We start from the raw sequence: 24,486 nt of genomic DNA, 5'->3' as shown, positions 1-24,486 counted from the left end.
TACATTTTCTTATTTTATATTTATTATATCTTTCTTAATTATTTATATTACAACACTATTAACCGAAATTTATTAGTACAATGAAATCTCTACCCATAAATTTCTACACTGGGATAGTTTTTCTTTCCTTTTTTGGAAAAAAACATATTTAAGGTTCATGACCTCTGTCTAAAGGTTAAAACATTTTTATTTTGGATAAAAAATTAGTTACCACTCTTTACTTTTTCACGCGAGATATACAATAATACATCACTAAATTTTATTTTCAGTTCTTAATATTTTTACTTATAAGATTGACAAAGTTCTTGATAAAATTCAATCATTAATTGTGAGGCACTTTTCCCTAGGCACAGGGAGGGATATGAAAATGTGAAACAATACGTCACGTGATAACATTCCTTGATCTTGCTCAGATTATAATTGCATTAGAAAAATACTTACACAAATGATATATATATAAAGCATAATATTATTTTATCTTATTTTTTACATAGGAAGATAAGAGAATAGTTTAGTTTTCAATCCTTTAGCTGGATCTAACAGCCTCTATGGCAGCAACCAAATCATCGAATTTAGCACCAGTCACTTCTTTTACAACTTTGTTGTCCTTCAGAATTTTAAAAGTTGGAACCACTCTAATTCCAAGCTCTTTTGCCAATGGCTGCCATCAAACAAGTACCAATTAGAATTATAGCAAAGTATATGTATCAAAAACAACCTTAGGCATACCCAAATGTGTTCCATAGTAAAAGACATCTAATGCATATTCTAAAAAGCATTCACAACTGTTTTTAAAGCAGTTCCAAATGTTGGTAGAACACACAGATAGGGATGGCAACACCACCCGAACCCGATTACCTATTCTGCCCCGACTCAATTGAGAAAAAATAAAAAAGATCAAGTTATAAATTAGAACTTCAGTCAAATATACACATATTTTGTCATTCACTCGTATACATAATCTGATGTTACAAACTAAGTTTTATTAATTTAAACAAAAACAATAACCAAAGTATATTGGAAAGGAGCAAGTAGGGGCAGGATGGGTACCCCCGGATAGGGTTTAGGATATAAATTTACACTAATTACGCATATGAGTGGGCAGGTTCTGAGTAACATAGGTGGGATGGGATCGAGTAGTGCCAAAACCCGCCCTTACCCGCCCATTGCCATCCCTAGCATTAAATGTGTATTAAAAATATGCAAATATTTCATGTACATGAGAGCACTTAGGATGTTAGTATATAAAATTTAAACTCAAGAAAATGAATAAAACCATCTTAGTCATGAAAAGATATAAACATAATCATGCCTATGTGATAATTAGCATTGTTTATATAGCACATCACAACCAACCAACCTTGTTCTCTTGGTTGCAATCAAGCTTTAGAAACACAACATCAAGATACTTTTCAGATAACTCTTGGAACCTTGGTGCCATCACTTTGCAAGGACCACACCTGCACAAATTCAATAACTCATCTATGGTTATCCAAATACATATATCTATTTATTTAGTTTATATGGGATAAGTGGATAAGGATGACAATGTCAACTAATTAACCATATAAGGCCATGTTTGATTCTTGTCTTAAAATGGAAAAGGACAGAGAACCTAAAACAGTAGAGGCATATCTCCTGTGTCGGCTATCCCTCTTTCTTGGAGGTAAAAAAAAGGCTTACCCCAAGACACGTCTCGTGTCTATTTATTTCGGAAGAGGGGAAATTATCTTAAAAATTGTCCAGAGACAACGTTGTTTTGGTTCCCCTACGACCTTTTTATAAAAATAGTTTGATTCTATAAATTTTTTTCTGGCATAATCTATAATATCAAGACAAAGCCGACATAGTTACAGAATATTTATATTCCCATAATGTTATTACGGGCAAAAACACTAGTTATCTTAAAAATTGTCCAGAGACAATGTTGTTTTGGTCCCAAATAGCACTGTCTCAAGGCAGTAACCAAATGCCAAGTGAAGAAACTACCAGCTTCCTTCTAATAACTGTTCAGCTGAAATCTTCACATGGAACTTCATCAACATTCCACTCTTATGCATAATTAGTTATATGCTTCCCCTTTGGTCCTTTACTAAGTACATAACATCTTAAAATATGATGATTAAATGTATGCCAAAGACCAACTTTGAAGCATTTCAAAAATGTTAGAACAGAAAGAATCAATGTCAAAGATTCCTATACATATTCTGCCAACAAACAAATATTTATTCACCACTTTTTAAGTCTAAGTACTTATGTAAATTTATGTGCCTACAAATACTTATTCACATTCACCCTTATCAGTCACATGAAACTAGTGTCAAATTACAAAATACCATGATCCATATTCTCCCCCATTGCTACTGTACCAAAAAGTGATAGTGACGAATAAAAGGATTGTTATGCAAATCTGTTTTACAATTACACATGATGTGTAGATAGAGCAGTTGGCACTAAGAAAATTAGAGGAGTAAAGCAAAATAGGGTGACATTAAAACATGCAAGGTTTTGATTTTGCAATCAATCATAATTTAGTAGACACAAAATTGGGTATTATCAAATATACATATCATGACAAATTTAGCACAAAACAATAAAAAATTACAATCACACTGAAGGAATCTCTAAATTAGAAACATTTAAGTAATAATAAACATGATTAATTGATTATGCATGATTATTAGATTAGAAGAGATTAAGTATAGAGAGGTAAATATACCATTGGGTGTACATGTCAAGAACCACAGTTTTATCAGCAGCAGCATTAACAATAGGCCAGAAGGTATCCTTGTTGACCTCGGTCACCTGCCCTACGGTCACAGTGGGACCCGCAGTTTCCAAGCTGCATCTCACACTCAACAACCTTGTACTCCTCACACTCCTTCTCATGTTTGATTTTGATGTAGTTAAGGTGTGGGTAGATGCCATCTTTATTTTGTTGGAACAAGAAGAGAAAGATGAAGACTTTGGTGAAGAATCTAGCATCATTGATGGGTTGCTTGAAACCCATTTGCACTTCGGAGAAGAAGCACATAGATTCAGAGCCATTTTTGTGGTTCTCTTTCTCACTCAGTTCCGATGTTAGAGCTCAACTCATATTGTAGTGGTGGTTGTGGAGTTCAAGGTACAGAATGTTACTCAAATGACATTCTTGCCCTTCTGATTTGTGTATGGTATTAATGCCATCAAAAAACATAGGGGTATATTGGTAAATTAGCCAAGGGCATGTGAGAGCGAGGTATGTTCCTAGGCACTGTATACAAGATGGGTATATTTGTCAATTAACTATATACATATATTAATGAGAAAATCTAAAATACCCGCACTTTTATTAAAATATAAATTAGTATTTAACATAAAAAAAAATATAATTTTATTCTATTAAATATAATTTTATATTATTAAGATATTAACAATAATTAATTTATGACTATAAATTATAAAATATATTATCTCTAATACTACTGATTAATGTTTAAAAGGTAGAGTTTTTATTCACGATATTAAATATATATTAAAAATTATTTATTAAATTAATTATTAACATAACATATTTATTAAAATATATATAAAAATAAGTTAAATAGTATATATTTATACATAATATATAATAAATAACTTTTTGTATATACATCATATTTTTTATATTGTATAAAATTCACAACTATAAATTCTCTATCATTAAATTAAATTAATATTTTAAAAGATGAGATTGAAATGTCTCGTTTAATTAAGTGGACAGTAAGTTATTAAATATTTTATTATAAATATATAATATATTTAGCATTTAATATTAATTTAATATATTAAGAACTTTAAAGTTTTTTTTTTTTTGGAATAAGTATTATACTTTTGGATTTTTATTATTAACTAACAAAATTTATTTGTATAAAAATGATGGAATATACAAGCACGAGTGAAAGAGATAGAAGCAATAATGAGATCGCCTAGCTATGGGATTTGTTAGTACGAAACTACCCTTGCAGCTTACTAGATTTTATTGTTTTTTTTTTTGTCATTACTAGATTTTATTGTGTTGAGGAGAATGAGAAAACAAAAAAATCTTTGGTGTTGTGACTTGTGAGTTGAGACCTGAGACCTCTTCTAACTTGTATTATCCACACAAATGGCCATAACCCTCTAAAATATCTCGTCATGCATTCGCTTGCATCCTCCACATAGCCTATGATTCCCTCACTTCACTATGCAAACATTTTATTTACTAGTTTATGTATATGTGCGAGGCATAAAAAATATATTTTTTTATTTATATTTAAAATATATTTCTAAAATAAGTTATTTATAAATATATTTATTTTATAATAAAAATTTTATATATTTTTTGTTATTTATACTAATATCAAATAATTTATAAAATAAAATAATTCACAAAATATTATATTTAATAAAAATATGTCGTATATAATAAATAAATAACCCAATATATATTAAGAAAACTAAAATATTTTAAAGTGAATTTTATATGTATTCACTAAATACTGTTATAAAATAATAATTATTATTATAATAATAAAATATTGATTTGAGTAGTAGAAAATAATATATTATTAAAAAACATTAACAAATAATTGTCTAATTATTTAGATAAAGAAGTAACTACTAAATTGATACTTAAAAAATTTAGACGTTAATAAAGTGATATCTAAAAGATGTTATTAAGTATTAACTAAAAATTTCTAAATAATTTTAAAATTTGACAAAATAACCAAGTGTTAATTACTCTTGTTTAACAAAAAACTGCTAAGGTGGTTAACAGAGTATATGACAACATGACATTTCCTAATTCTTACAAGCCACCACCAACAATTTTCTCTCTCTCTCTTGTGTTTTTCCTCTATTTTCCACCTACAAAAGATGTTTCATTTTTATTAACATTAATCTCATCAACATTAAAATTGATTTTTCTATGAATTTATCATAAACACAATAATATTTTTCAATTTTTAGAACTATACAAATAAACACAAACACAATAAATAATATCAAAATTTAAATTCAAATCTAAATCAATAAGATAAAACAATCAATTTTAGTATCAGAATTACAATATTCATTCAAAAATCAAAGAAAGAGAATGAAAAATAGAGAAGGATAGATAAATTTATTGAGAGAATGAAATCAGAGAAAAACAAAATAATTAAAAAGATAATAAAAATTTTTGAATTGGACACCACAACAAAACTTCAAGAAGAGGACGATAGAAATGCTGGCTGGATGAAGGCGGTGAAGCTCGAAAAAAAGGTATATTGATTCAATGAGAGAGACAGAGTCATACAGACGGAACGACAACGCTAAAGAGAGACTCACGACGATAAACTTAACGGGGTACAGATATTGAGCGTCAAAAATATAGAGACAAACTCGATGGCAGCAGACGGAATCTCGGTGAAAATTAAGGCGGTGAATCGCTGATATTTGTGACTCTTTGTGAGTGTGTGAGTTGCTGACTTATGGGAGAAGAAAATGATAAGTGATGAACATGGTGGATGGCCATAGAGTGTGTGGTGTGCTTTCACCAATTTAAAAAAGAGGAGACAAGGAAAGAAGATTAAGTTAGAATTTTTACTTTGGGGATTCTCTTGCGTATTAGTATTAATACTGTTTTGTAATTATTATTTTAAAATAATTAAATTTCATATAATTTTAAACTCCAGTAAAATATACTATGTCATTTATTCAGTTAGCCACTTCAGCATTTTCTGTTAATAGAAATGGAAGTAATTAACGTCTGGTCATTTTTATCAGATTTTAAAATTATTTAAGGATTAGTTTGTCATTAACAACATTTAAGTACTATTTCGTTAGTATCAAAATCTTTCAAATACCAACCAATTTGATATTTACCAATAAATTTAATAGAAAAAAATAAAAAATATATATTCAAAATATTACATAAGAAAGAATCAAATAGTTGTTAAAAGCGGACCGAATCAATCGGTCTGACCAAAAAACTGATGAAACGAATTCTGTACAAATCTAATTTAATGTACTAACCACTTAATAAAATGAACCGATCAAAATTAGCACGAACCAATCAAACTAACATAAACCAATCAAAACTGACATAAATCAAAACCAAACCGATCCGGTCAACAAGCCGGCTAACCCACGTGCTGATAACGTTAGCGTGCGGGCTTGAGAAAATTTTAAAAATGTATTGCAAGAGGTGGTAATCAAACTTGGCTCTTCTTATATGAAGACCAAGCTGACAACTATTGTACTAATCTGTTTTCTTGGCATCATTCATATTTTTTATAGTATATATTGCATATTCTAACTAATACACACATATATATACACATAAATACTTAACTCAATATTTTTTATATTCAACATTTTTAAATTAATTATTTTTTATTTGAAGTACAAATAAATTAATTTTAAAATAAAAATAATAATTAATATAAAAATATTATTTTGAGAAAAAATAAATATTTATGTAATTATTTAATTATATAAAGATATTCAAATTTTGAAATTACTTTTTGGATATAATTCATAGATTGTTATTCTTATTATGTCCAATTAAGATACTATTATAATAGTATAAACTAATTTTGTGTCTATCTTTGTATTAGTTATTTATAGAATTCGAGACTTAATTATTTTTAAAATGTTAGTAAAAATATGTATTTCAAATTTTTATTTTAGGTTTTTGATTATTTTATATTTTTTATTTATATGAGATCGGTTTTACCGGTTGAATTAGTAATTCATCGGTTGAACTAAAAAAACCAATAAATCAATAATCTGACCGGTTCAATAACCGATTTGATTTTGACAACTATCAATCAATAATTATTTAAAAGATATATAATATTCATAGAAATATACAAAGAATTAAGATAATTATTAAAAGGATATAATATAAAATATTATAATTATTTTGACAAATCTCACTATAATTAATAATTAGATATTAATAAATCTAATTATTTAATACATAATATTTTTTAAAAATGGCATCAATATGTAAATTATCTCCAAAACACATCACATCAAAATATTTGGTTCTAAAATTTATCCGCATAATAATAAAATAAAATACTATATATAACATTCACAAAAATATAAAAAAGAATTGTAATAATTTTAAAAAAAATTATAAAACAAAATATTAGAATTATTAAGTTACGAAAATATAAGAAAGAATCATTATAATTACTAAAAATATATTAAATAAAATATTAAAATTATTATCAAATCTGAATACAACAAATCATTAAAGGTTAATTTATATAAGATTGATTATATAATATTTTTCTAAAAAAATAATTGAAAAGAGAGATATCCAACCTGAAGCCTCAATATGTCAACATAGTTGACATGAGAATGTAACTTGTAGAATTAGAATGATTGATTATTGATGATGGACTCACTGTAATATAAAAATAATAATAATAATTACTAAAAATATTTATAACAGAATATTAAAATTATTGACAAATCTCAACACAAATAATTATCAAATATTAATTTGTGTACGATTCATTATATAATACTTTTTTAAAAATGATTGAGAAAAAAAAAATATTCAAACTGTCACCCGCTATGTCGGCAGTTTGGCACCATAATATAACTCGTAGAATAATATAATAACATAATGACGATGATTGACAAATTTCACCATAATTAATTGCTAAATGTTAACAAATCTAATTATTTAATACATAATACTTTCCAAAGATAACATCAACATATAGATTGGCACCAGAATATATACGCAACGTCAGTATACTTGACTCTAAAACTTACGTTCATGAATGGTAAAATAAAACATTATATATAACATTAACAAAAATAGAAGAAATAATTGAAATAATTTTTAAAAGGATATAAAATAAAATATTAGAACTATTGATTCACACAAATACAAAAAAAATCATAATAATTACCATAAAAATATGAAATAAAATATTAAAATTATTAATAAATCTCAACAAAATTAATTATTAAACATTAATTTGCATATAATTGAGTACATATACATTTTTAGAAAATAGTTGAGAAGAGAAAAATATTTAAACGGACACCAAAATATACCACATCAACATGTTTGGTGTCAAAATATAATTTGTTATAAAATTATTAAATTAGTGATTATTAATGATTAATTCTGTTATAGATCCAGCCCACGGATCCTACACCCAGAACGGTCCCCGAACTCGGTTGCCCGGGTTTGATCCGCTCCGCCACTCTAAAGGCCCGAAATCGGCCCGATAGAACTCCTAACCAATTTTCGAATTCAAAACGTCTCTCTTATCTTAGCCAAATAAGATAAGATAAAGATATTCACCATCACCTATATATAAGAGGACCCAAGTCCCTCTATGTATTCATTCATCCCTCACACCATATACCTCTCTGATCCATTTTGACTTGAGCGTCGGAGTGTCTTTGCAGGTACCTCCCCCCATTGCTCCAGTCAAGCGATCCGGCCTCCGCGTCGACCTGCAAGTTCCCGATCTATCTCTCAAACCCGTACAAGAGACATCTTGTACATTGGCGCCGTCTGTGGGGAACTTTAGGAACGGAAAACCAGAGAAAGACAATCCTATCCGAGTTTGTGGTCCTCAAAGACTCCACCGCCTACAACGTCATCCTCGAAAGAAAAATAATCAATGATCTCTCCGCCATCATCTTCACTAAATACCTCCTCATGAAGTTCACAACAGAAGACGGCTCCATCGGTACCATCCACGGAGATCGAGAAATCGCGGCAGAATGCGATAACACCAGCCTAGCCCTACGAAAGAAGTCTCGCGACGCGGCCGGCATATTCCTAGCCGACCTGGATGCCCGACAAGACGGCCAACCCAGGCCGGAACCAGAATGCGACATGGAAAAACTACAAATCGGGCGAACCAAAGACGAGAAAACTTTTATCAATAGGAACCTTCCGTACGACCTTAAAGAAGATCTCTCCCAACTCCTAAAACAAAACAGAGACCTATTCGCATTCACACCGGCCGACATGCCAGGAATAGACCCCGACCTAATGTCCCATCGGCTGGCCATAGATCCCAAAGCCAAACCTGTGGCACAAAGAAGACAGAAAATGTCCCCGGACCAAGCAGCTGAGGTCAAAAAACAAGTCAAGGCCCTACTTGAAGCAAACTTTATCAGGAAATTACCCTACACGACATGGTTGGCAAACGTTGTACTAGTCAAAAAGTCTAACGGGAAGTGGCGAATATGCATCGACTACACAGACCTGAACAAAACTTGTCCAAAGGATGCCTTCCCCCTACCAAACATCGACGGACTAGTAGATGCCGCATCCAGCCACCGATACCTCAACTTCATGGACGCGTACTCCGAGTATAATCAGATACCCATGCACCGACCTGACGAGGAAAAAACAACTTTCATCACCCTCGAAGGAACGTATTGCTACACGGTCATGCCCTTCGGCCTGAAAAACGCCGGAGCCACCTACCAAAGGCTCGTCAACAAGATATTCCAGAACCTATCTGGGACCAAGTTAGAAGTCTACATAGACGACATGCTCGCCAAGACCGAATCCGGTGAGCAACTCATCAGCGACCTCGAACTCATGATGAACACCCTACGGAAGCACCGAATGCACTTTAACCCGACAAAGTGTGCCTTTGGAATGGAAGCAGGAAAGTTCCTCGGCTTTATGATCACATAGCGTAGGGTAGAGGCTAACCCCGAGAAATGCCGAGCCGTCCTCGAAATGACAAGCCCAAAAAATCTCAACGACATCCAAAAGCTCACTGACCGACTCACCACGCTATCTCGCTTTCTCGGAGCATCAGCACAGAAAGCAATCCCTTTCTTCAAGCTAATGAAGAAAGGAGCCCCCTTCAATTGGGAAGCAAGATGCGAAGAAGCATTCTAATATTTCAAAAAAGTCTTGGCAGAACCACCAGTTCTCGCCAAGCCCCAAACAGGGGAAACCCTCTACCTATACCTTTCCATAATGAAAGAAGCACTCGCGGCAGCGCTCATCCGCGAAAATGAAAATAAGGAAAAACAACCCATCTACTTCATAAGCAAAGTTTTACAAGACACGAAAACTCGTTACTCATGCCTAGAAAAGCTGGCCCTCACACTCCTCGCGGCCTCCCGACGTTTGGGACAGTATTTCCAGGCTCACCCCATAACGGTTCAAACCGACCAAGCGGTCAAGCAGGTGCTACAAAAGCCCGATCTAGTAGGAAGAATGCTAGCATGGTCCATCGAGCTATCCCAATTCCAAATAAAGTTCGAACCCCGTAATGCAATCAAAGCACAGGCCATGGCTGACTTCATTGCCGAGATGACACCGGGAAACTCCACCCTCGAATCGTGGAAACTACACGTCGCCGGTTCGTCAAACGTCACTTCCGGAGGAGCCGGAGTGATACTCGAGAGCCAAAACGGGGTCGTAATCAAACAATCCGTTCGCTACGAGTTCCTGGTTTCAAACAATCAAGCGGAATACGAGGCCCTTCTAGCAAGCTTAACTCTAGCCAAGGAGGTCGGGGCAAACATTTTAGAAGTATGCACCGACTCACAGGTGGCCAGTTCCCAAATCAACGGAGACTACCAAACACGGGACCCCCTACTCCAGCAATACCTCGCCAAGGTAAACAAGGTAAAAGAAGGATTCGATCGCATAACCATACAGCATGTCCCCAGGGAATGAAATGCCAAGGCAGACCTCCTCTCCAAATTAGCCAGCACCAAGCCAGGACAAGGCAACAGGTCGCTAATTCAGGAGGTCGTCAGGACACCGTCTATATCGACCACGGCAGATGCCTTTCTGACACTCTCCAGCCTGGAATCATGGACCTATCCTATCCTGCAATACCTCCTCAACGGAACGCTACCCGAAGACTCCAAAGAGGCAAAACGGACAAAAAGGGAAGCCGCTAATTACACTGTCATTACAGGACAACTATACAAACGAGGATTCTCGCAACCCCTGCTCAAGTGCGCCGAACCCAGGGACACGGGTACATACTCCATGAAATTCATGAAGGCTATTGCGACCACCACATTGGAGGCAAAACCCTAGCCCAAAAAGTCATCCGGGCCGGGTACTTTTGGCCCACGATCATCCGGGATTCCATGTAGCTGGTAAAAAGCTCCAGCAAATGCCAAAGGCACGCCGACATCCACCAAGCCGCCCCACACCAGCTTAGTGTCATAACGGCAGAACGGCCATTTGGAACATGGGGTATCAACCTCGTGGGCCCCTTCCCCATGGCACCCGGACAACTCCGATACCTCATCGTCGCCATAGATTATTACACTAAATGGATCGAGGCCGAACCCCTAGCCTCCATCACGGCAACCCAATGCCGAAAACTTTTCTCGCGACACATCATAACCCGGTTCTGGATCCCCGAGATTGTAATCTCGGACAACGGAACCCAATTCATCGACAAAAAATTCAGAGAATTCCTAGAGGGGCTGCACGCATCCCACCGTTTCAGCTCGGTAGAGCACCCCAAACAAACGGACAGGTGGAGTCCGCAAACAAAATAATCGTCAAGGGACTCAAGAAACGGCTCGACGACGCCAAAGGACTATGGGCTGACAAACTCGGATCAGTTCTGTGGTTGTATCGAACAATCCCCCAAACGGCCACCGGGGAAACCCCCTTCCGCCTAACATACGGCGTCGAAGCTATCATCCCGTTAGAGATAGGAGACCCAAGTCCAAGACGAACGATCGGGGGCAACGACGAAAAAGCAGAACGAGACCTCACAGACGAGGTGAGAAGCATAGCCCACATCAGAGAGCTAGCCCTAAAACAAAGAATCAGCCTAAGGTACAACCATGGTGTGGTCCGACGAGAATTCGTACCCGACGACCTCGTCCTACGACGAAAAGACATTGGCACCCCAACCCCAGGGGAAGGAAAACTCACCCCAACTAGGAGGGCCCGTACAAAATCAAGGCAGCAATTGGAAAGGGAGCATACAAGCTCGAATGACTTAACGGCGACGAGATCCCGAGGACCTGGAACGCCGCCAACCTACGACGATACTACACATAGGTCGACCCTCTAAGCCATTTTTTACCTTGTTTTCCTTTTGACTTTGTTTTCCTTTTTGCTCTAATTTTTTAATTTTGCATAAAGTGTCAATCTCGAGTACTTTTTCCAGCCATAAACGGAGGGTTTTAACGAGGCCCAAACATCAATAAAATTCCATCAAGTTATTAATACCTTTTTTATATTCCCCCTAAACACGGAATAAAAACACGGCCACCACTGGGAGACTGATCACCCCCAAGGGCCGAGAAACGGATATCCACGAGAAAGTGACCCCACGACGGTCCACCCATCCCAAACAAAGGGAACAAATAAAGTCAAAAATAAAACGGCTTAAAGACAGAATATACAAAAAAGGCTCGAACGGCCAAATCAGCATAAAACGAAGTTCAAACAGTCACAAATCCACAGCCACACGGCCACACGGCCAAAACATTAAAACAAACACTACAAATCCAAAACAAGTAGTTATAACCATAGCTATTCAAGATTAACGATCTGGCCATCACGGACAATCTTGAAAGCTCCCATCACAAACACATCTGCTTCGGGCGCCAACACCAAAGCTTGAGCTTTCATCGTCTCCTCAGTGGCAGCAATAGCTTCCTTTACATCAGTAAGCAACATGGCCTTCTCCTCCTTCAAACCCACAACCTCCACCTTCAGACCGGCTACCTCATCCTTCAAAGTACCAATATAAGAAAGAAGCACGACAGCCTGAGAGTCGGCATCCGAAGCCTTCCTCTGCTCTTCCCCAAGCTGAGACAAAAGTGAAGTCTCAACCTCGAAAAGGCAAAGGATTTCAGCACCAGACTCCTCAGACGCCTTCACTGCCTTCTCCCTCGCCGACTCGGCATCCGCAAGCTGCCCCTTCAACCTCGCCACCTCGGCCTGAGACTAACGTAATTTGTTGTCCAGAAGGCCCACCTGAGCCATCACAGGCTCGGCCTTCCGAACAATCACGGCAGAACGGAGAAGGGAGCGGTAAAGCGACTTCGCCTGGAAAGTCACATCGCACTCACGGAAGAAATCCTTCGTACCAGGCATAAGATGCTCATCGATGAAGGCCGGAGCATCAAAACGACAGTCCATCACCGACGGGACTGCACCCTCCCCCTCCACCAAGTTCTCACTGTCAACATCTTCCGATCGCCTTCGCTTCAGGGAAGCACCCTCCGGCGACACGACCACCACATCATCCTCAACCTCCACGCCCCGACCCGACCCTTGGGTGCCACCTTCGGTCAACGCCAGATCCTCAGAGGCAGCCCTCGTATCATCAACAGGCCGGGAGGTCGAAGTGGATGGAGAACTACCAGAAGGAGTCCCCTGAGACAATTGAGCCTTCAACCTAGCAAGAGTCATCAAACCCCCAGCCATCTCAACTAGGAGAAAGGTTAAAAGGGAAAAAACATAAGTATCCAACTCGGAACAAAAAAAAGAGAGATACAAATCACACACCAACGTAGGCCCGACAAGCAACCGGGTCACCCATCACGTCCCTGGGATTGAGAGGACGCTCCCCAAACAATTGCCACAAGACGAGGGCGACGTCCCGGTCTTCCGCAGTCAAAAACTCCTGCGTCACCCGAGTAAGAATGGACGGCCCCGCACCAAAGTTCCAATATGTAGGGAACCGCCGCTCACCCTCCAACGTCAGCCAGAACAGATGATGCCCCCTAGCAGGACGAATCTTGAAATACCCACTCTTAAACCCATGAAAAGAATCCTTATACAAACCGAAAACTCGACGATGAGGTTGAGCCCTAAAAGACATATACCCCTTCTTGTGCTTCCCCTCCTTGGACGGAAGGGTGCACAAGAAGAGAAAAAGGAAAACATTTACTGACACCGGAAGCTTGAAAAACTCGCACATGAGCTCGAAAGTCCGGATCGCCGCCCAGCTATTCGGGTGCAGCTGGGACGGCGCCACGGAACATCGGCTCAATAACTGTTGAACAAAGGGGAAAATGGGAGCCGCACGCCAAGACGGGTAAACATTGCCTCCTATACCCTCAGCCAAACCAGAACGGTCGGCGAGTCCAGATTGGTATAACAGACCCTCTCGTCAACCCCGGAACGAAAAACTCGTAATGGCGCTCGGCGTCGCCACCCCCACAGACAGCCCCCTCATCACGAAGCCGTTGGAGGTCCGCCTCCGTCATCCACGACGGCGTCCCCCACACATCACTGGTAACCCAGGAGTAAAGGGAAGGGACACCCTCCGCTGGTATCACCGGAGCCCTCACACCCTCGGTCCTCCGACAAGCCATATCTAAAACAGCGATGAGCACCACCGTCAGCCCAAACCACACGGCAGAAAACGGCGGGGGAAACTAAAACATATACCACTACCCACTACCAACTACACAGTGGTGCTCATCCTCCTTTGAAACCCACCACCCAAAAGAACAGAAATATCATACACAAAGGTACGACCCCAATCCACACTAAACACAGAAATGCAAAAAGCAGGCAAGTACAGAATAACTGCAAAATAAACAAAGACAAAAGGAAACCAACCTGATAACGCGAAGCCAAAGCTTGAAAAGTGACGAAGCAGAAGAGTAGAAATGCAACCGCAGAGAAACAGAACAGTACCAGAATAAAGAGGGAGAAAAAGAGCTCTCGCAGGTTAGAACCAAGAAATACAACGAGGGAAAGAGGAATAGAAACTAAAACGGTTTCAAAACCGAAGGAAAAAGACAAAAATGCCCCAAGGAACAAACAAAACGCAAAGGGTAAAAATGAAAAGTTTCCCCTTGCAATAAATGCTCATTTGGGAAACCAAAAAGCACGCCTCGAAAAATTAAACGGACATAGGAAAACGGAAGGTTCGCGTCAAACAAACGACACGAAACACGAAACCTACTGCCGGCGCGCCGACCCACACGAAAAACAATATCTACCGAGCGCTCCGCCCCGAAAAGACGACCAAACGATCAAAACCATATTCTCCAGCGACAGAGACCGACCTCGTTCGCTCTCTCGCTGCGGGGGCAACTGTTATGGATCCAGCCCACGGATCCTACACACGGAACGGTCTCCGAACCCGGTTGCCTGGGTTCGACCCGCTCCGCCACTCTAAAGGCCCGAAACCGGCCAGATAGAACTCCTAACTAATTTTTGAATTCAAAACGTCTCCCTTATCTTAGCTAAATAAGATAAGATAAAGATATTCACAATCACCTATATATAAGAGGACCCAAGTCTCTCCAGGTATTCATTCATCCATCACACCATATATTTCTCTGATCCATTCTGACTTGAGCGTCGGAGTGTCTTTGCAGGTACCTCCCCCCATTGCTCCAGTCAAGCGATCCGGCCTCCGCCTCGACCCGCAGGTTCCCGATCCATCTCTCAAATCCGTACCAGAGACATCTTGTACAAATTCAATAAAATATAAGAAAGATTCATAATGATAATTATAAAAAAAAAGTTAATATTAAAATTATGGACAAATCTCAATATAAATAATCATGATTGATTACATAATACTTTTTTTAAAATATAGTTGAGAAAAAATATAAAAAATATATATATTCAAATTGGCACCAGAATGTACTACATCATCATGCTTGGCATCAAAATGCAATTTATTATAGAATAATATAATATAATATAATATATATATATATATATATATATATATATATATATATATATATAATTAATGACTATTGATTAGTGATGATTGACTCATTGAAATATAGAAAAGAATAATAATAATAATTATTAAAAAATATTAATAAATTTTAAATAATTATTAAATATTAGTTTGTGAATAATTGATTACATAGTATTTCTTAAAAATTGGTTAATAAAAATACTAAAATATACTCGTTGTAAAATAATATAACGATGTTTAAGGATCATAATAATTATTTTTACTGACATGATAATACACATATAAAACTTAATCTGATAGTATATTAAAATTAAGATTTTAATTTTCATATATTATCATTATAAAAAAAATTATATAAATAACTAATCATGTATTATTACATAGACAAAATAACTTATTTTAAAATTACCCACTACTTAAAATATTATGTGATTAAATAATTGTATAAAAAATTAATATATCAAAATTATACTTTAAAATTATTTTTTTATTAAAAATACAAAAAAAATATTATTAGTATACTACTCCAAAAATTACAGAGCAATGTCTCAGACAATTTTTACCTTCAAAATATTATTAACTTACTTTTTAGTCATGTACTTGAAAAATAGCAGTAGTACATTGATAGGAAAAAGAAGAGAAATGGATGGAATTTTGAAAGAACAAGACACGAACGTTGTATAGCAAATTTCTAAAAACATAATAAAACCAACGTAAGTGGAAAAAACATGTTCTGTGCGGTAGAATTCGCGAGTTTCCCTCTCGCTCTCTCGTTCATTTTCAATCTCTTCCTTTTTGTGTTTTCTATTATTTGTTTCTTCACTTTTCTTCTTCCTTCTTAGCTTCTTCTTCTTGCAACCGACCCTTGTGTTCTTCAGCCAACTGGGGGTCGATTGCCTATGGTCACAACCCAACTCGACATTGATCGAAAGAATTGAATTTCAGTGTTAAAGTCTTGTTCTTTCTTTCTTGTTTATGTCAAAATTGCCATTCCCACAAGAATGGATATAAAAGGATTGATTTTTGTGGGAATGGTGTTATGGGAAGCGTGTTGCATGGCCAATGCAAAGTTTGTGTTTCCCGTTGAACGAAAATTCAAAGGCCCTGTTACCAGTTTGAGTGCAATCAAGAATCATGATTCTCTTCGCCATGGTAGACTCTTATCTGCTGTTGATATCAACCTTGGTGGCACTGGCCTCCCTAATTCTGTCGGGTTTGTTTCTCTTCCTTTTCATAATTTTTCTTCCGCGAAACCTCACATGCAGTTATCCAAGTTGATAGTTTAGAATCCTTAGAAATATATCAAATCATCTTAGAATTCTTAACTATTAGCTTATTCCTGAGTTGTCACCTTTTCTTTACTTATCATTATAATGCTCACCATTCACCAAGGACTTAAGCATAGGCATGATAGATATTGTAGCCATAGGTATGATATAAGTTTGCCCTTGATAAATTTTAATCACCAAATAAGTCACTGAAGAATTAGTGAGGTTAGACATATTAGGTCTCTCTCCGTTAGTATTCATATCAATTTGACTGGGGTTTTGATGAATGAACATAACATGTGCAAAGTTAAAAATCTTAGGAGGCCTATTTAGTAGTTAAGATTCCTCAGTATCTATTCGTCTTTCAAGAAAAATTTTCAGGACTTGTTGGGGTACTACTCTTTTGAGAAAATCCCCCAATATTGTTGACTAAGGACTTGTTTGGGTGAGCTTTTAAAAAAAGATCTTTTTTCGAGTTATTTTTTTTTAAAAGATCTTATAGAGAAGTAAAAGTAATTTTATGTTTGGATATCTCATGTAAAAAGGTCTTTTTATCAATCAATTATGTTTGGGTATAATAATATAAAAGTACTTTTTTGTTTATTTATTACATGAAAAACATCTTTTTTTTAAGGAAAAAAGATCTTTTAAAAAAAGATGTAAATTACAGCTTCTCAAAAAAGATCTTTTTTTTATTTTACTAGTACTTTTACTTTTACTACTAGAAATTTGCCAAACACGTTAAAAAATAAAAAAAGATCTTTTTTCATTAAAAAAAGATCTTTTTTTAACAAAATAATGGCGCCCAAACATGCACTAAAAGGACTTGAGACTTGGTCCTTCGTTGGATAGGTTTGTCCCTCACACCATTACAAATAAGACTAGTTTGTCATGATTTTTCCAATGTGGAGGGATGACATTGCCCAACAATTTTCATGAAGATGCTTAATGTTCTGTTCTTGTTTCGATTTTAGGCTTTATTACACGAAAATCAAGCTCGGCACTCCTGGTACTGATTACTGGGTGCAAGTTGATACTGGAAGTGACCTTCTATGGGTGACTTGTTCTGGCTGCTCATCATGTGCTACAAGAAGTTCTATTAAGGGTGTATGTATCTACACTTTACTGATTCATGTTTTGTGCCTTTTTGATGTTTTGTCGAAAATAGATCATTCATTACCTTGCCCACCAAGAAAGTAATACAAGTGTTATTGGAGTGATCTCTGAGTATGTTATTGTGCTACAGGTGGAGTTAAACCTCTACGACCCAGCTGCCTCCAACACCTCATCTATTGTTATGTGTGACGACGAATTTTGCAATGCCACAACGCTACCTGGTCGAGCTCCAGCTTGCCAGGTAAGCAAGTTCTGCCCATACAACATACAATATGGCGATGGAGGTACGACTGCTGGGATGTATGTAAAGGATCTATTGACATATAACCTTGTTGATGCTGACCTCAATACATCATTCGCGAATAGCAGTGTGTATTTCGGGTGAGTATAAATATTAGTACAGAGTTTGGGTAGGGAGTGTACCAAATCACAAGTATGAGTTCAATTGAGTCTATCTCTATCACTATCTTAGTTGATTAATTTTGAAGTAACAAAAAATAGAACTACTTAGTTTATTTGTAGGGGAATGTTAGCAAATTGATTGAACCTTGCCCTGTATCCAAGTGCTTTACAGTTTTTATGTTTTGGTGTTTATTGTTTTATACTCACCAATTGGTTCTTTTTCTATGTAATGCATCTTCCTGAGTATTCTCTTGCTGACAGGTGTGGTGTAAACCAAGCCGGAACATTGGATTCGAATGGCGATGGAAGCCTTAGTGGAATCATGGGCTTTGGACAGGCAAGTACTTCTGTGCTTTCACAGCTTGCTGCAGCTGGAAAGGCGAAAAAAATAGTTTCGCACTGTCTTGACACTGTTAGCGGAGGTGGAATATTTGCCATAGGAGAAGTGGTGGAGCCAAAAATTAATATGACTAACTTGCGAACAGGGATGTAAGTGCAGAACCTTAGCTTTATGTTTTAAGTTTATTTGATTTGTTTTGTTGTTAGAATATAATGGTATCCATTTGATGATAAGGCCACTGCCTTTTAATTTCAAGAGAAGCAAGCATGTGTGATTTTCCTAACAGTTATGTTTCTGAAAACGTAACTGGATTCTGTCATTGCTATCTGATCGGCGTTCGAATTGTTAACTCTCTAGGACTTCCGTTTCAAAATAACTATCAAAATACAGACAAGGTAGTAGTGCGGATAGATTGAGTTTTTACTTTTTAATGTGTTACTTATTTACTTTGTCCAAATAGGCAATTATTTCGAAAAGTAGCACTGTCTACTTTCGGAAATGTCTTTATCAGTAATAAAAATTCACATTTGGGCAAGTTCATAGATTCTGAGAAAACATACTAATGAATTTCACATATTGGAAAACCAATATTGCAAATAATTTATAGTTATACTATACAAATGAAATGAAGCATGAATACAAAATCTTTAGGTGCAATCTCTCTAGCATATGCTCCAAGATATGTTCCTTCATATTGTTATAAATTATTTTATAACCTATTTACTATTATCATAGGGTACACTACAATATAATTTTGAAAGACTTGGAGGTTGGTGAAGAATCTCTATCTCTTCCTTTAGACATATTTGGTTCTGGAAATGGGAGGGGAACAGTCATAGATAGTGGTACAACATTGGCTTATCTTCCATCCGCCGCCTATGAGCAGCTAATGAAAAAGGTAAACATTGGAGAATCAGTTTTTAGTTCATTCAAACATGGATGCTGACATTTTTCCTTTGTAATAGATTTTGGATAAGCAGCCTGATCTGAAGTTAGTTACTATTGAGCAACAATTTACTTGTTTCAGTTATGAGGGCAAGTAAGTTATTTAATTATTTATTTTTACTTCATTTTACTTGGTATGCTTTACATTATCATAAATATGCAACTCAACTCTTCTCTTCTCTAGTTGACCATTTTAATTTTGCAGTGTTGATGATGGATTTCCTATTGTCAAGTTCCATTTTGATGGAATTTCGCTGCCAGTTTATCCTCGCGATTACCTCTTCCCTTTTAAAGTGAGTGTTTTTTAACGTGCTTCCAATCCGACATTTTTAAGTTATTATTGCCTGCACCGGTATGCGCCTGTAATCCGAAAACTTATTTTTGTATTCTTTGAACACCAGGATGATATGCGGTGTATTGGCTGGCAGAGGAGTGCTCCAAGCAAGAGTTCAAAGGACACATTTCTTCTAGGAGGTAAGACTTAGGATTAAACTTCATTTATAATTTAATCATGTTGCCTCTTACTTGGTGTTTAAGTTTGCAAGAGACATGACCCTTCATTTAACTATTTCTAATATATGTTAGCCATTTAACCTTTAGGCCTTGTTTGGGAGCAGTGCTCTCGTCTTCGCGGAGCTCCCAAACATCATAGTCTTAGAATGCAGATGGCTATATCATTTACTAACTCTTTTTTTAACCAATTGCAGATTTGGTGCTGTCAAACAAGTTAGTTGTATATGATGCTGAAAACATGCTCATTGGATGGACTGATTATAACTGTGAGTACCTAGTATATAGCCTTTCATATATATGGTTTAATCCAACCCCATTTATGTCTTTTCATAACCTAGAACAAAAGTTTGTAACTTGAATATTGAAAATAGATTTATCTGAGAAGCTACCTTATTTCAATTTCTGCAAAAGAAGCTGGAATCTGATTATTTTTCAAACACCATTTCCTTTGTTGTTTTCCATAGGCTCTAGCAGCATTAAAGTGAAGGATGAAACAACTGGAGCTGTATATACAGTTGGTGCACACAATATTAGTTCAGCTTCCTCCATTTTAATTGGAAGAATCTTGGCATTCTCCTTAATGATTCTTGCCTTGCTCAACAATTTTTAAATAGTCATGTATATCATGTATATGGGGGGTGTCATGGCTCAAGTTGCCTTTTACTTTGATAATTGATAATCTAATCATTTCTCTCATAGTTGAAATGGCAATTAGAAAGGGACAAACTCTCTTAGTCTTTAATACAAAATAGTCTCTTTTTTCCCATTCAGAAAAGACATTATTATAGTTACAACATCATTTTTGCTTATATTCTATAAGCTCACAATTAATCAAACTTTACATTGATTTATTTTTTTTGAGTAATGAGAAATTTATAGCTCTTACAAAACAACATTGTGTCTGACTATATATGCTGATAATTAATCACACTTTGAAGTGATATATAGACCTTCATGAAGATAACAAGGGAGGTAAGATTTACAGAGTTGTTCTTAGAAACTGTACTACAAAATAAATAACCGCCAGAAGTAGCGCGATCTGGTATGCGTCTTGTTGAAAGCCGTCATCCCTCTGGAAGAACTGAATTGAAAAAGAAGAAAAAAAGCACAGCAACAATCAATTCATACAAGAAAATGACCTTATATGATTAAGGAAAATAAAATCTAGGCAGGATGAAGAATAGGATTCTTGTGAAAAAAGGAAACTCACCTTGGTTGGATCACCAGAGGGATCTGGATAACTCTCCAAGTTCTCTTTCTTGGTTGAGAATTTACTGCTCAGATCCTTGGCGCCATCGGCCAAGTCTTTGACAGATTCTGCGGTCGCAAACAGAGCACGTGACGTCCAGAAAAATGCTTGAGCACCCGCGGATGAAGCTGATAAATCCCAGAATTCCTCATGCTGAATGACTTGACCACTGATTTGGTTAAGAGTGAATTTGGAAGTGATCCTAAGAATAAGATCACCTCCTACTCCACCAATCAAAGATTTAGGCTTGCCTCTTATTGTCCACTTGATTCTTAAAATACTGGTTGATAGCATTACCATTTCCTGCACACTCTGTAACCAAACAGAGCTTTAAGATGCTAATCCTTTCAATCTTTGGGAATGAACTTGAATTTGTATGTATTGTCAGTTAAAAAGTAGTTTAGACAGATATCTATTCAATTCTTGCCACAACTGCAAAAGTGTTCGTCGATTTTAAGTCTTGCAAACTCGAAAATTTATCTGGATGAGCTCGAAATTCTTTTACACTTTCAGTGCATAATGGTTAAACTCTAATTTAATTCTTCTTCAACAAAAGGTACTAATTGAGAAGGGAATGAGTGTCAAAATTGAAGACATTAAAGCTAAACACAGAAACCAGTTAATAGCTTAGCTTATGGATTTCTTGGATAACAAGAAAACAAAAAAATTAAAAACTTTTCCACTCAAAATTATAACAATTACTTTATGATCTATAGGATGAGAAGGAAGAACAGGTTATTATCTATACCCACCACTGATGGTTTGTCTAACGCGCCGGTTGCCCATAACGGTCTATTGTACTTTTCGCGACCGGTAAAACTCCTCACAGGATCCTGTAATATACATTGATCAAACGACGCCATGACACTTTGTCATCATCAATCATGCCTTTAGGCAAGTAATTAAAAATATAAGACATTAACATTATCATGATCTTAGCCAAAAGGACTAACACTTCTCTTGATGAATATATATACAAATTGAACAATTGAAGTCATATAAAGTTTACCTTGTATTTGACAGAGACAGCAAAGGTGGCAAGTGCTCGATTTCCCTCGCGCAGCTCGAGTATGTCGCGCGCCAGCTGTCTCGCTGTGGACTCAACCAAGGGACTGCTGATGCACTCAAACTCATTGCAGAGTTCACCAAAGTCCATGCCATCAACAATCTTATCAGCTTCTGTATTTAGTGTTTCCATTTTGCTATCAGAAGAGACTTCACTACTCCTATCAGCATCATTGGAAACTGCAACACAGTTACCACCTACCATGTATCACATTAATTCATATAACTTCTAAGAATATGGATTTACTTGTAACATTTTGTTGCCATTAAAATTTAAGTACACGTTGTCACTTATTATATAACTAAATTTATGTAATAACTCTAGTTAATCCAACCATCAAACTATCATTTTTATGGAATCTATCTTTTTTTTTTTGTTTCCCAAACCATATCTCACGACCCGACAGGTCAAAGATTAATCTGCCACGGATCTGAGTTCCATTTAAGGGTCTGCCATTGGCCAATGGATTGCTGCATGCACAAGGCGGGTTTCGAACCCTCGACACTTGCTTAAGGGACGAGTGAGCTGACTACTCGACCAACCCAAGTTGGTTTTTATGGAATCTATCTGTTACTTGATTTTGATACATACAAAATATAGCATTTACTTTGATAGACTGTTAATATTACTTATTTATTTATTTTACATAGTTCAGTTATATCTCACCATAACATGTTTTCACTCTTTCAATTTGTAACTACAACAACGTATTAATAATTATCCTATCAACTTAACAAAAATATACCCTAAACAATAAACCAAGTAAACATGAAATAAGAAACGAACTTCTAATAGGTTAAATTATCCTGTTAATGTATATAGTTTCATCAAATTTATAATTGAATTTTTATATCTTAAATTTTTTTATTAGACTCCTACACCCATTTTAAATTTATAATCACATCCTTACCGTTATAAAAATATTTAAATATGCTAATGTATATTTGCTAGTGGTGCGAGAGAAAATATTTTCGTAAAGTTTACTATAAAAAAAGATCTAATTATTACAAATTAAAACATTAGTATAAAAATCTAATTAAAAACTTTTAATAATTATAAATTTAAAGGATATAAAGAATAACATAATAATTTAACCATTCTAATAATAAGAAATTACAATCTCCAACAAAAGATTAATTAAATTCAATAAAAGAGCTAATAATTAATCTAATAGTTATATATGCTTATGCTAAAAAGAGAAGAGTAGTGCAAATTAAACCTCGGAAGAAGAAAGAGTGGTGTTGGGGGAAGAAGGAGAAAGGCATGCACGTGGTTGAGGTAGAGCCATGCAAAAACTTGGAGGACAAAATGCGTTTCGTGTTAATAATATTATTATTCGGGTGGCGGCGGCGGTGGCGGTGGATTCGTGCTCCGGCAGCGGAAAAAGATGTGGAAGTAGCGGCGAGAGAGCAAGAAAGAGCGGCAGTTAGAGTCATGTCTCCCCATAATAACGTAGTGGCGGAGAGTGGTGTTAGTTTGGATTAGAAATGAGAGGATATGAAGAATAATAAGAGCCTCTTCTTTTTTCCATTCATTTTCTTTAATTTCATTCTTACACCTAAGCTTTCAGATAAGATGGGCCCCTCTCTTATCTATATTCTAAAATAATTTAACAATTAACACATACACTAGCTAAATTGCTTCTATACAATTACATTAATTACTTAAACATATTTAAGAGAATAAAATATTCTTTAATTAGTTTTTTCTTTTTCTAGAATAAATTATTAAAGAAATTAGTTGATAAATTTCTATTTTTTATGCTTTCCGTTTTATATATTATCTACTACATATAAGTGAAAATTTATGTAAAGTAATAAAAGACAAGAATAATTCATATAAATAACGTATATGTGATATATATGCTGGCTTTTAATATTTTGATCCTTTTATATTTTAACTTTTATATTGGCTTTTTTAAATATTTT

At 35.7% G+C, this 24,486-nt stretch overlaps 4 protein-coding genes across 6 annotated transcripts; 2 read left to right on the top strand and 2 right to left on the bottom strand.

Annotated features, from left to right (window-relative positions):
* Positions 1 to 382: 382 nt before the first annotated feature.
* Positions 383 to 3,097, bottom strand: LOC107635154 (thioredoxin F-type, chloroplastic). The gene is made up of 3 exons (XM_016338534.3): positions 2,720 to 3,097; positions 1,361 to 1,460; positions 383 to 661 (listed from the first exon to the last, which is right to left on the bottom strand). Exons 1-3 carry the CDS (start codon positions 3,046 to 3,048, stop codon positions 527 to 529), a joined length of 564 nt encoding a protein of 187 aa, XP_016194020.1. The 5' UTR covers positions 3,049 to 3,097; the 3' UTR covers positions 383 to 526.
* Positions 3,098 to 9,967: 6,870 nt separating this feature from the next.
* LOC148569419 (uncharacterized) lies at positions 9,968 to 10,675 on the top strand. Its single transcript, XM_088485034.1, has one exon. The coding sequence runs from the start codon at positions 9,968 to 9,970 to the stop codon at positions 10,673 to 10,675; it is 708 nt and encodes a 235-aa protein (XP_088341160.1).
* Positions 10,676 to 16,396: 5,721 nt separating this feature from the next.
* Positions 16,397 to 21,018, top strand: LOC107635153 (aspartic proteinase 36). The gene is made up of 10 exons (XM_016338533.3): positions 16,397 to 16,872; positions 17,902 to 18,034; positions 18,174 to 18,424; positions 18,707 to 18,934; positions 19,521 to 19,683; positions 19,751 to 19,824; positions 19,936 to 20,023; positions 20,132 to 20,204; positions 20,438 to 20,509; positions 20,708 to 21,018. Exons 1-10 carry the CDS (start codon positions 16,661 to 16,663, stop codon positions 20,851 to 20,853), a joined length of 1,440 nt encoding a protein of 479 aa, XP_016194019.1. The 5' UTR covers positions 16,397 to 16,660; the 3' UTR covers positions 20,854 to 21,018.
* On the bottom strand, positions 20,981 to 24,056 carry LOC107635152 (transmembrane protein, putative (DUF2358)). 3 transcript variants are annotated; one of them, XM_016338531.3, is made up of 5 exons: positions 23,778 to 24,056; positions 22,502 to 22,755; positions 22,245 to 22,325; positions 21,454 to 21,804; positions 20,981 to 21,324 (listed from the first exon to the last, which is right to left on the bottom strand). In XM_016338531.3, exons 1-5 carry the CDS (start codon positions 23,992 to 23,994, stop codon positions 21,223 to 21,225), a joined length of 1,005 nt encoding a protein of 334 aa, XP_016194017.1. In that variant the 5' UTR covers positions 23,995 to 24,056; the 3' UTR covers positions 20,981 to 21,222. The 3 variants fall into 3 exon arrangements, with proteins under 3 accessions (XP_016194017.1, XP_016194018.1, XP_088341943.1); XM_016338532.3 differs by having other exon boundaries at positions 22,502 to 22,737; positions 23,778 to 24,055; XM_088485817.1 differs by having other exon boundaries at positions 22,502 to 22,718; positions 23,778 to 23,917.
* Between the last annotated feature and the right edge of the window lie 430 nt (positions 24,057 to 24,486).

Source organism: Arachis ipaensis, chromosome B4 (genome assembly GCF_059453495.1).
Source record: "Arachis ipaensis isolate K30076 ecotype BB chromosome B4, ASM5945349v1, whole genome shotgun sequence".
Classification (NCBI taxonomy): domain Eukaryota; kingdom Viridiplantae; phylum Streptophyta; class Magnoliopsida; order Fabales; family Fabaceae; genus Arachis; species Arachis ipaensis.
The sequence above is the reverse complement of the archived record's forward strand: the minus strand, read 5'-3'. Positions and strand labels throughout refer to the sequence as shown.

Excerpts from the sequence above, each read along its gene's own strand:
- LOC107635154 (XM_016338534.3), bottom strand. The coding sequence starts at position 3,048 with ATGGCTCTGAATCTATGTGCTTCTTCTCCGAAGTGCAAATGGGTTTCA. Across the intron at positions 1,461-2,719 it reads CTTGACATGTACACCCAATG|GTGTGGTCCTTGCAAAGTGA; the intron begins GTATATTTACCT and ends GAATTTGTGCAG. Across the intron at positions 662-1,360 it reads ATTGCAACCAAGAGAACAAG|CCATTGGCAAAAGAGCTTGG; the intron begins GTTGGTTGGTTG and ends GTTTGATGGCAG.
- LOC148569419 (XM_088485034.1), top strand. The coding sequence starts at position 9,968 with ATGAAAGAAGCACTCGCGGCAGCGCTCATCCGCGAAAATGAAAATAAG.
- LOC107635153 (XM_016338533.3), top strand. The coding sequence starts at position 16,661 with ATGGATATAAAAGGATTGATTTTTGTGGGAATGGTGTTATGGGAAGCG. Across the intron at positions 18,425-18,706 it reads AATAGCAGTGTGTATTTCGG|GTGTGGTGTAAACCAAGCCG; the intron begins GTGAGTATAAAT and ends TCTTGCTGACAG. Across the intron at positions 20,510-20,707 it reads TGGATGGACTGATTATAACT|GCTCTAGCAGCATTAAAGTG; the intron begins GTGAGTACCTAG and ends TGTTTTCCATAG.
- LOC107635152 (XM_016338531.3), bottom strand. The coding sequence starts at position 23,994 with ATGACTCTAACTGCCGCTCTTTCTTGCTCTCTCGCCGCTACTTCCACA. Across the intron at positions 22,326-22,501 it reads CTGTCTCTGTCAAATACAAG|GATCCTGTGAGGAGTTTTAC; the intron begins GTAAACTTTATA and ends TGTATATTACAG. Across the intron at positions 21,325-21,453 it reads CCTCTGGTGATCCAACCAAG|TTCTTCCAGAGGGATGACGG; the intron begins GTGAGTTTCCTT and ends TTTTCAATTCAG.